Genomic DNA, 12374 nt, shown 5'->3' with positions numbered 1-12374 from the left:
TAGTGACACATTAGGAAAGAAGCCTTTTCTGGCTTAGATACAGAAGATTTTTAGAATTGTATTTCAACTTCTCCCATCATACTGAATAGAGGAAGAACTGCATTTATTTACATGCCAGAAAGAGATTTCCCTCTTGAACAGTATTAAATAAATTAATATAAAAAGCAGCACTTGAAAACAAAGTCCATTCTGGCTTAGAGCATGATTATTACAAAGACTTGCTGCTACAGGTTTAGTTTGCTATGAACAATCATAATGTGAGTTGGTTTGCACAACAAGGGAAAGCAAACCTTTGTCTATAGGAGAAGAACAGAACATGTCTGCCAGCTCAAAATCTCTCTACAAGCACAATAAAAATGTTTCCTCTGCACTGCATCTGTCTGCTCAGCCATCTAGTGGTCTCCTGTAGGCAGCATCGTACTGTTTGCTTGTGCATGTTAAAAACTCATTTTTGAACAGCTATCAGAGCCAAAACTTTAAAGTTAAAAATGAAATCTCCTGAATCATTAGCGAATGTTAATAGTGCACTGTTTTGTCCTAATATAGAAAGCTTAATGACAAAAGCTTTTATTTGTATCTGTATGGCCATTTTATAACATACTGAGGCTCTATGAAAATACAGAATATCAGTCACTCTGCAGGACTGTTATGCACATTTTAAGTCACCTGTACTGGAGGATTTGTTCATTTCAAATGTATTATGCATTGACTTAAGAACTCTGGTATCAGAGACAGGCAAGCAATTGTAACATACAGCCAGAATCTCACAAGCTTAGGTTTGATTTGTGACTTTTAAATAAAAATGCAGAGTTAAATCTTAATCCTTTTGCCAAATATATGAACCAGACTGCATTCTGCAAAAAACCAATACCCAAACAGTAGTGAAATTAATACCACTTGAGCAATCCAAACATCTTTTATAATTATAAGAGACAAATTTAAAAAATGACTACATGGTATCTGTTCATTAATTTATAAAACAAACATGATTTCCTGCAATACTTGTGAGGAATTTGTATCTTTCTCTGGCTTTTTTTTCCTCTCTGCGTAGCAGAGACGCCAGATTATGTTAATTTTAAGGGGAAAAAGAAAGGCAAGATCTACTAAAGCTTTTCTCTCAATCAGGGCCACAGAGCAAGTACAGTTAAGAGAAATCTTCATCAACAAACAGATTTACTAATTTTTACCCTTGCACAGAGATCCTGAGGCTTAGTGGAGAGGTTCTGAGGCATCTCTCTGCAGCGGGTGGAGAGATTCAGAATAGCAGTAGCAGCCATGTGTGCTGCCTCCATGTCATGAGTATAGTCAAAGCTGCTCTTGCTGCAGGTACTGCTGGCACTGCTGCCTCCACCACAACTCATATTGCTGCTGCTGCTAGGGGCATAACTGCTTGTTGTGCTGCTGGTTGGACTTGAATTCTTACAGTAGCGTTTAGCTGTGGGAAGAAATATGACAAGGATGACTCAAAAGAAGCAGCATTCTGCATAAGTGAAGAGGAAAACAAACTGCTGGAGGTGAAATTTATAATGAGGAACAGTAACCAATGCCAAAAAAAAAAAAGCCCGCAATAAGAATGATGGCTGTATTTCTTGATTTCTATCTGTGAGTTTTATACGCTACATGTGTGAGATTGTATGAAATAATCTCTTGCAAAAATCTGCATGACATGATCATGAATTGTTCTGACAAACAGGCTGGATTTATAAAACAATAAAAACACAGAAACACTGCTTTTACCCCACATATATAGTCAGACAGAAGGTACAATCTGCTCAGCTTATTCATTTTTATTAATGATGGGCAATGTAATGCTATGGGACCTTTTCCTATTTACATGAGGAACTGTTAGTTTAAGGCCTAGAACTCCCCAGAGTTACTGGAGATCAAACCCACTGCAAGGCTGATGAGCTTGGCCTCTGGGCCACAGCACCACCCATACGTCCTCAAACACCTTATGCTTCCTAAAAGCTTTATTTTCTCCTACACCACAGGCAAATATTATGGCACTGGCCATCCCAGACTGGAGCATGATAGGAGAGAGAAGGTGGTTGTCATGTGTTAAGTTTTACCATGACTTGCACAAGGACAGAAGCAATGGCTGTTTAAATGGCAACAGCTATAAGTGAAAAATCCCCCCCTACCCCTTGAAACAACCTGAGCACCCACAACTCTTCATAAAACCAGTAAGGACCAAAGCCACCCCTCCCTGCTCCCACTGCAGGCAGCGATGCCCAGCTGTGCTCTGACTGACACAAGCCACAGGTGGTCACAGAAGAGCCAAAGCACTGGCAGTGCTCACATCCAGCCTATCTAAACACGAGGCAGCACTGTTGCTGCTTTTAAGTAATGCTTATTGCAGACAAAGGTATTACAGAAATAAGGGAAAGCAGTCCTATTAGCCCACTTATTTCTCCAACTCTCTTTCAAGATGAGCTGTTTTAAAAGTATTTATAAAAATGCAAGAAAGTGTGAGCTTGTCTCCAAAATGTGGAAGTTTATGTATTTTCCAAAAAAAATAAAAGTCAAGGTCAGAGGATACGTCCATGCATATTACAGCAACTACTTCCCCTTAAGATGGAAATGTATACTGCAGAGATCATACCTTATAGCACAGTGTAACAATAACCAACTAGCATGCTGATTAGAGAGCTATACAAAAAAGGTCAGGCCCTAGACAGAGCTCTTCTGTGATGGGCTCCATTTAAATGCCAGGCTCTTCAGTTGTATTTGTCTGAGCAGACATACATATAATAATCTGCTCCCATGAGCACAGCCCATTGGTGAACCATGGGCTGCTTTGGTAGGCAGGCAGGGTTCAAAAGAAGAATTTGAAAGCAAAATGTCTCTGCTAGAGCTTATGTCATCCTCCTTTCTCTAAAAAAACTGAAAAAAAAAAAATCATGGCATTATTTTTACTGCAAAGGAAATAGTGTTTCACTTAAATCATAACAGATGGAGTTTTCGCAGGAAAGCCACATAATGCACAGGGTGTGATTTTTTTAAAATGAAGTGAATGCTAAACATTCATCACATTTTTTTTGTTTTGAACACATAGTAGCACTACACTAGCAGGCTATCCACTAATAATAAATTTGTGAACTGTTCCTCAAGAGTCTCATTATTAATATAGCAGTCAATGGTGGTCATTAAAAATTCAGCATTTATCCACTGTTACTTTGTTAGAGTATCCAACACATGCAAGAATTTTCCTACACTTAAGGAAGCAAATAATTGAATAATTCAGTTTCTATTGTGTTAGGTTAACACAGCAAGCACCCCGTACCAATGACCTTGCCAAATTAGAAGTATCTTTCAAAAATCAATGGAACAAATAAGACTTTTGTAATTTTCAAAAAATGTTAGTCTTGTTATAGCAGGTCACATTTAGACAGACATAAGAGACATATTACATGGGAAATTATATATATATATGAGAATGTGTGATAAAGAGAGGGAGGGAAAGCTTTTATACATAGGACTAACCATCAGAAACTCATGCAGGCTCTGATATGGACTCCTCTGTGGCCTTGGTCAAACTACATTTTCCCTTGAAGACATTTTCTCTATAAACAGAAAGTTGCTTCTAAAATTTAGTTGTGTTGTGATTCACTTGCAAAACACTTTGAAGATGTAAAGTGCTATAAGCATGCTACACAATTATTAGCTTTCAGAATACCAGTAATTTAAGCCAAACTTATTTAGACAGAAATGGCTATGGTTATCTTAAGTTTACTGTAGCTGTACATTTGAGTTACAGAACCCAGGCTATTCATTTCACATTAGCTTTTCAAGAGAAACAATCATCAATTTATAATGAATCAAATCATTCTGTTCACTAATGAAGGGAAAGCTGCATTGTTTCAATACCAGATAGTTCTTCTTGATACAATGCCCACCCCTGTGGCACCAGGTTTATGAAGCCCTGCAGTCCATCTATGCTTTGCAATCCAGAGTGAAACCAAATTTGAAGAACATCTTCCTCATTAAAAACAGACACAGGTCTAACAAGCTGCAGACCCAAACTGGGCTTCCATCAAATATGCCCAGGGGCTGATTACAAAGAACCTCTCAAAAATCTAAAGGCTTCTCTTACTAATTAGCAATGGGAGAGTAGGAGAGAGCCCAAACACACAAAAGACAAAAGGAAGGTATTTGGAGTGGAATTTTCTTCCCAGGCATCTTCATCTCAACATAGTCTAAATACTGAATGTTTTAGTAAATTAATTACGGTTTCAACACTTTTTATGACTTGCACAATAAAAGATTCATCTCACCTCATTTCAGATACCTGATCTAGTTCATTATAGGCTTCCTATGTAGACAGTGGAAAAAACCCAGGAACTTTAAGGTCATGATTCACCTGACCAGTTTGAAATAAGCACTTCAGGAAAAGATTAACTGAATCAGAGAAGCACCTACCCCTTCTTCTTGAATCTGAAAGGGGTGCTGAACTCAGCTGTCAGCGCTAACATTATAAAACTCTGGACATGGTCAGGTGAATCCCACTCATAACATTTTTTCAGTGTTTTGATAGAATGACCCAGGCCTATTGGTGGGATGACAACTCTTGCCATCACCTAAGCAACTGAAAGGGTTGCCATCACTGCTGCCTGCTGTGTCCAGCTTTTCTCATCTTTACTGCTGTATACAATAAGCCCAGCATCCAATACACTATGCAACTTTTTTCAAAGAAAAAACAAGCTCAAAAGCTCAAAAATAAAAATTTTCTCAAGAATTATTAGATCACTCTACCAAAAATACAAAGTATACATTTTCTGTTTGTTTTTTAGTAAACCATACTGTAAAAAAATATCAAGGAAACAATTCAAAGGAGTTATTTATGTTTGTGTCACTCCCAACTGTACACTTACTGAACATATAATCCCCTTCTCTGATGATGAAAATACTGTACTAGTTGATAATTAAAAAGAATTGAGATGTGAAGCTATGGATTTTTTTTTATTCATATGACTAATTCTCTTATATAGTCAGAACTAAAGCACTGTTCACCTGTACATTCCCCCCAAAACCTTAGATGTACTTTTGGAGTTTTCAGGATGACTCTGAAGAACTGAATCTGATTTTATATAAACATGCTTTGCTGACATGCATAACAGGTGTGCTCTCTGGACCTCTATGAAGTCTTAGTAGCAATAATTAATTTTTATATATACAAATATAAAACCACCTAAAAATACTGTGAAGTTTTTTGAAGTGGCCCTTTTAAGTGAAGAGACTCTTCCTGAAATGTCCTTCATATTCAGTTATTTACAATAACTGCCAGCAAAATCCTTGTTCCATTGAAAGTCAGTGCTAAAATGCTTTAACAATTTCAGTGTGCCCAGGATTTCGCTTCATCATTCTAAGAATTCAACTGGTTTTCCTGAGCCAATTAAAGCCAAATGTGTTGGAGTATCTCTGAAATTTCAGAGAGATGCAAATCCTTGAGGTTTCATGAAAATCACTAACAGGGAAAAGAAAAGCTCAGATGAGGCCCCACCTCTGGGACCATGCTGGCCAGTCTGTCTGGCCAAAGAGCACACACCACTCAGAACCAGGAGCAGCATGCCCTGCCTCCGGCAGAGCCGGGGCTATGGAACAAAGCCACACAGCAGCCTTTGTCTGGCAACCAACCCCTCCAGCTTCAATGGGCTGCCCTTGTTCTGAGGACACACCTACACCCCTACCCCTATACCAGCATGAATCACATGTATGCAGAGTCCCTCAGTCCCCTCTGGCTCACATTACTAAGCAATGATGTGACCTAGTCCCTGTCCTAGAGCCAAGAAAAATTCCTATTTATATCAAAGGAAGATGAGTGTGCATAAAGACAGTGACTTGTATCAATATAGCCTTTTATTATTTAAGGCCACTGCAAATTTGTGCTTAATGTTACAGGTATTTTCAAATTCTGGTGGTTTGGGAGAAAAAGTGAAAATTGTCATTATTTATTGAAAAAGGGGCCTTAAATGAGAAAAATATGTATCAGTTGCTTATGCATCAGTAATTTGATCTGAAAATAAGCTTCTTCACAGGAACCCCAGCAGTATTGTGCTGCTTTCCTTTCTGCAAGAGTAGACAGAATATATATACAATATTTAATACCTAATTTACCCTATACTAATGTATACTCATTACCTTCCTAGCCACAATTACAGTTAGTGCTTTACTTTTAATGCTGTTCAAACCCTTATTCTGATACAGACAAATATGATGCAGGTAAAAATAAAAGCTCTTTTATTAAAAATAGGTTTCCCTTCACAACCCTCTTCCTTTCTGATATACTGCAAGAATATGTCTGCTAATTCTGTGAGAAAGGAAAATATCCAAAATATCAGACATACGAAGGCAAGAACGTATTAATTTTCCCTTTCTTCACTTAAGTACTTTTAAATGTCAGTCTGTGTTTAGGCAATGGCATAAATTGTTCTGTATAGTTTCTTTCTATTTACTTAAACAAAAAATCTGACACCTGTCTGAAATTTCTTATAGTAGTCACTGAGTAGGAATAAATATTTTAACCAAAAAATAAATGTTAGTGTTAAAAAAAAAAAGTATGGTTTAGTTTTACACACACACATATATATATATATAAATTTATTGTTCTGAAAAATTTCTGATGTCTTCAAAAGCTACAATCCTTCTTTGTCCTGCAGTTCATTTTGCTCCCCTAATAAAAAACCTCTTGCCTGACTGACCTCATCCATTATCTACTCCTGAACCAAAGCTAGTATCAGCCTTCTCCTAAACACGTTAAGTATGTTGGGTTTTCCAGATAATTCAACCAGTGTATTTATGAGGGAAAAATAAGCAAAAATGCCTCTTTAAGTACGTAGCAGTGATTTCTGAAGCTCAAGGAGGCCCAGGTTTTCTACTTCCATATCCCCACAAAGCAAGTATGTTATCTTTCTGTGTTACCTGACCTGCTGCACAGAGGTGAGAGTCCTAATGTGACCCTTGAGGCCAGATCTCCAGAGAGTAACATAAGGATTATCTCTATTACTTAGCTTTTATTGCCATCTCAATACATCCCAGGAGCTTAAGAGCTGGAGATGTCTTTTACCAGTGCAACAATCCTGAAGCAAGCACCGTATAAAACAACACTTCTTTTAAAAGGCCTTTAAAATAACTTACATATGATAGCATTCCTCATAATACTGTATGAACATGAAAACATGTCTTATTTGTATGATGTTTACATATACAACAACATGATTAACTGCAAACTTGTCTCTCATGTATAAGAGTGTGCACCTCCTACCATCATATCCTTTGGGGGATATATCCCTGGATTGCACCTTGGGAGCTATGGCTCTCTTGCCATAGGCATGGTTGTCATAACTGTTATATTCAAACGAAGTCTTAGAGTATTTCTCTAGTTCCTTGGCCAAGTTGGAGCGGGGTGTGGTGGTGGGGACATTGTTTCTGTAGCCATACTGAGGGATCTCCAATTGCTTAACAAAGCACATGGGCCTAGAAATTAAAGATATGTACAGTTTGTTAGATGCAATTCAATTTACTATGTTTGTGCATAATTTATAGTTCAGATTAGAAAATCTTAGTTATTTCTCGTACTCAAGAGACAGCAATATATTATTGCATTTCCTTAGTTTGGTTATTTTCAGCAGACAAACAATATTTATTTCCTTGAATAAAGCCTAGACAAAATTAATTCTAATACCACTAAATGTATCCTACTGCTAAAAGTATTTTAAAATTCTGTTTTAAAATACTTCAGGGTTTCCCTTTCCCCATTAGCAAACATTTTTTTCTTTTGGGAGGTGAATTAAAGAGGGGCAAGCAGACTGACAGAAGAAGTTTGGACAAATTCTTTAAATATCAAAAAGCAAAAGTAGATCTGGAAGCTCCACCTAATTTATGGAGTTTCCTCCAAATTTCTTCCAACAGAGTTGTATGCTGTTTTCCTCTGTGCTTTCAAAAGTAACTATTCCTGTTTCATCCTTCAATATACAGATCCATGCTCATCTTGAGAAGAGTCTCAGAAGCTCTGCTGACTCTGAGTTGCTGCCTTGCAGGTCCTGCTCATCCTTAAATGCAAGGTTCTGGCAGGAGCTGCGATTCCTGACACACAGATGCACATCTCAAGGAAGGTCCTGAGAATGAATACAAAATAAAACTGTTTCAGTTAAACATCTCTTTCATTTAGGATGAGAGAGGACACACAAGAAGAAGCCCTGATTGATGTTATTCACTCATTTGAGGAACTTGTGAAATCTCAGTGAAAGAACGCTGGAGTGAACTCCACTGTCACACCATCTTCTACATGTGGATACAGAATTCAGCAGCTCAAAGCAGGCAAACCAGACCCTGCAAACCCTACCTGTATAAGAAGGTGTTACATGACTGGGTTGTAGGAAGCAACTGCTACACAATGCTGTATGTCTGCCTGCTGCTTTTAGCAGGCAGTGAGGATGATGAACAGCACACCTGAGGTGCTTCTGCTGGAATCAAGAAGCATACAGTATTTTTAAATTTTTCTTCTTTTTCTTCTTCTTTTTTTTTTTTTTTAATTGCATTTATAACCAGAGGAAATGGAAGGAACAATCATAAGAACATAAATTCAGTTGAGATCAGAAGTATTATTATACTGACTAATAAAGTGAAATATGATCAATAGTAAGAAATAGGTTTTGAATATTATATAATGTTTTTCTGAATGAATTTATTTTCATAGAATTTATTTAGGACATTTATGTAAAGATCACCCAAAAAATTGTATTAGTCACACTATTCCCTTTGATTTATGTATGCTCATTCCTTTAGACACTCTTCTTCACAAAATACAGTGGGCTTATTTATACAATGAGCTGATATGAATAATAGTTTGATCCTGCTTCAAGATAATCTATATTTAGCCAAAAACCTGCGATTCAGATCCTGAACATTTGATGCAAATGCCAAAATTCCAGTGGAATAGAAGTCCTATGAATTTGATTTCTTTTAAAGTAAGAAGTTTCAAATGCAGGTGGGAAACTAGTATGAAGACAAATATTCAAGATTTACTCTTAAAACATCTCCATCTGCCCATCAGTTGCCTGCATGCAAATATTATAAATTACTGCCAAGTTCATCTTAAATACTTTGATGACTTAGAGGTAAAAGAGAAGCAAGAGACAAGATGAAAGAATTATCTGAGTTAACCTATAAAACCTGAAACACAAGGCAGCTCACAAGTGAAGTGAAGATTCCAGAACAATCCTAGGGAGTTTGCCAGCAAACTGGATGCTGCTTTTGAGCAGTTGCTTTCTATGGCAACTGACTTCAGTGGCTTCTCTGTAATGAGCAATGGTAAAAGCACTGCATTTTTGATCTGTCTTTTTCCATCAAGTGAGAAACTGTTTTATTCCCTCAAAGAGTGGAGTTTTTTTACTAATGGGATTTGAAGAATTCTTCTCTAAGAAACCTCTGTGGGATGTTGTATGCCAAGCTGTGCAAACTGAATTAGGGGCAGTTAAGACAAAGCCCATCAAAAACAATCTGCAGAAGGAGAGCACAATCAACAGGAATGACGAAAAATTTTCTGTAGATGTGAACCATAATTCTATGTTCCTGCTCCATGGAAATGCTCGTTTTTGAAAAGACCATCAAGATTAGATGAACTTTTAAGAGAATATTCAAAGAATGATATTGATAATACAGTAGAAAACTTTAAGTAGCCCAATCAGTTCTTAAACGTGGAAGACAGATAAAGACTAAGAAACCTATGGAATAAGTAGGAAATTCTGGGAACTAAAGCTGCAGCACTTCCTCCACGCTCTTTGAGGCAGCTGGGAGGGATGTACCTATCCCAGCCCACAGATATTGCAGTATCCATGGAGAAATTCTGCAGCTTTTGGGGCATCATCAGCATTAGGCTGGTACAATCATGCAGAAGTTTGATTGCTTTAAATGCATCCTTCACACTTCAGCTCCTTAGAAATAATATTTTTTCTACCCACATATCTCAAAAGAGGAGACAATAGCACAAAGCTGGATCCAACTTCAGATAAATGCAAAATCCTACATGGATGAAGAAACGGAGTATAATCATATAAAACTGATTCAAGGTCCTTTCCATATGAAAATTTTGGACAATTTTTCTCTCTTTCTGTCCTTCCTGGCAGAGAATGGGGGAACAGAGACAAAGAACTAAGACTGATGTTATTTTGGAATCTAAGCTATATCTGGTACTTTTCCAAGTGTCCTGCCAAAAAGTGTACTACCAGTTTGGTATTGCACATAGGGCTTCTGGTTTAATTTAAACTGATATTTACTAGTAAAAGCCTGCTGAAAAAACCAAGACTTACCGGTAAATATTAGTTTATTCCCAAAAGATACCAACTTTTTTCACACTGTTCTTAGACTTTGCACTCCAGCAGTCATCTTTACACCAAACAATGCCTAAGACAAAAATGAGCTTTTCAGCTTTACATGTATTTGCCAAAATAATTACCAACCCTCCCCCATGAAAACTGAGTGGGAAAAATACACTGTGAGAATTGGATCCAGAAGCCCTAATTCTAGCTCTTCTTTAAAGGAGATATATATGTATATACAATGTATATAAATATAAATTCTCAGATTAGGTGAATGTGTGATGAATTCTGCATAAGAATAAGTATTATAGTGATTTCTAATACCTTAAAACCCGATCTGATGCCTGGTTTGATTTTGACACATCACAGTTCTGATGCTTCTCTTGAGCTTTAGCCAGTTTCTCTGCTGCAGCAATAGGACATCCAGAGAGGCTGCAATTACAGAAAGGAAATTTAATTGTCTTGTCCTGCATAGTTTCACATTATAGCACTGATCCAATTACTCCTTCTCCTCCTTAGCCAGCATCAGGAAGAATTTGAAGGAAAAGGTTTTCCAAAAATGTTTTGATCATGTGTATTTTCTCTAGAATAGACTTCTTTTCTTCTGCTTTCAAAGTTGCATTGTAAATTTTACATCTGCTCTTCTCTCACAGTACATGAGTAGATTATTCATGGATGTCAGCCAGGGAACATACCAGTAGGAGAGGAGAATATAAACTGGAATCTATTGTGCAGCTCTGCTAGCAGACTTGTGACCTTTATGCATCTACAAATGTTGCCAATGAAACGGCTCCTGAAGACAATTAAATGACAACACCATATAGGCCAAATCTTGTGCTGCTTCACACCTCATTCAGCTCCATTAACTCCAATCTTTTTGCTAGGCATATAAACGAGTGCAAAATTTTGCCTTGGGTTGCTAAATCTACATGTCAACTGTTAGTGTTTGTTCATGAATTTCAGCCACTAAATTATGCTTTCTAATAGTAGATGATGCAAAATGAAAAGCATTTCTGCACTGGAAATTCAATTAAATTTGCTAATGCTGAACTATTATTGAAGTGGCAATAATAAGCCCGATTCTTATGGAAAAGATTTAGAACTGAGAAAAATAAATATATTGATGCCAGCAGATGGTGCTCTTAGTGAAGCTGTAAAACCCTGTGACCTGACAATGGAGGGGTTCCTTTCCTTGTCATAGTCTATTGCATGCTTATGTGACCGCAGCTCTCTGTGCTCTCCACAGGAATAGAAATTAAAATGAAAGGCAAATCAGTGCATTCCCAGATGCTCCCTTCTTTACAGGAAATAAATGGAACAAAAAAAAAGAAAAAAAGTGAAGTAGAGAAAAATGCCCCAAAAGCTGCAGAAAGAGGTGAGCACAGACTGCAGAGTGCTCCCCCCTGCCCGCCCTCGCTGCCCTAGTTCTGCAGAGGGTGAGGGAGCTCTGTGCAGCTCTGGAGCCATGCCAGGGGCTGCTGTGCTCCACTGACAGGCTCTTCCTCAGACACCTCAAATATTCTCGTGGATATTCAACCAGAAGTGAACGCTGCTTCAAGCAGCAGTAATTCCCATAAAGCCTTCTCAGAGGTTTTTGCTGCATCTACTGGCAGCATCACTGCAGAGAACAGGTACCAGCTTATTGTAGAAAGGCTGGTACCCCCAAGAATCTCCTGGGGGAAAGGCAGCTGATATGAGGGGCTGTAGTAACCCAGAGCTTGGTAAGACTAAATGTCCAGTACCTGTACTTCCTCAAGCCTTCATGCTACAATTAACAGTAAAAAGGAATTAAATAACAGGAACATTGCACAGTTCCTTTTACCCTCTTATCCACATTTTCTGGATTTTTAAAATTGTAAAGGAATAGGCAAGATTTTATTCTTATTGTGCGGAAAAATCATGACATGCGGAACACTAAAGTATCATTTTCAAAATTTGTTTGACAGAATTAATTTGCAATAGCATCCCTTTCCTAAGAATCTATTACTAATCTTAGTAAACTGTGGAAAAGTTGCTTTTTTCCTTCATCTTTTTTTTTTTTTTATTTACTAGAAAACT

At 37.5% G+C, this 12374-nt stretch overlaps 1 protein-coding gene across 1 annotated transcript in view; it reads right to left on the bottom strand.

The window, feature by feature from the left end:
- Positions 1-12374, bottom strand: part of MYT1L (myelin transcription factor 1 like) — a 223116-nt gene that overhangs the window by 61131 nt on the left and 149611 nt on the right. Inside the window, exons 9-11 of the mRNA XM_056488499.1 lie at positions 10641-10748; positions 7262-7473; positions 1188-1435 (exon numbers count right to left, since the gene is read on the bottom strand). Of these exons, the coding sequence (XP_056344474.1) occupies positions 1188-1435; positions 7262-7473; positions 10641-10748 (568 nt within the window). The remainder of the gene's footprint in view (positions 1-1187; positions 1436-7261; positions 7474-10640; positions 10749-12374) is intronic.

The sequence above is a fragment of the Oenanthe melanoleuca genome, chromosome 3 (assembly GCF_029582105.1).
Source record: "Oenanthe melanoleuca isolate GR-GAL-2019-014 chromosome 3, OMel1.0, whole genome shotgun sequence".
Taxonomy (NCBI): domain Eukaryota; kingdom Metazoa; phylum Chordata; class Aves; order Passeriformes; family Muscicapidae; genus Oenanthe; species Oenanthe melanoleuca.
Note: the sequence above shows the minus strand (reverse complement) of the source record. Positions and strands in the feature narration are given on the sequence as shown.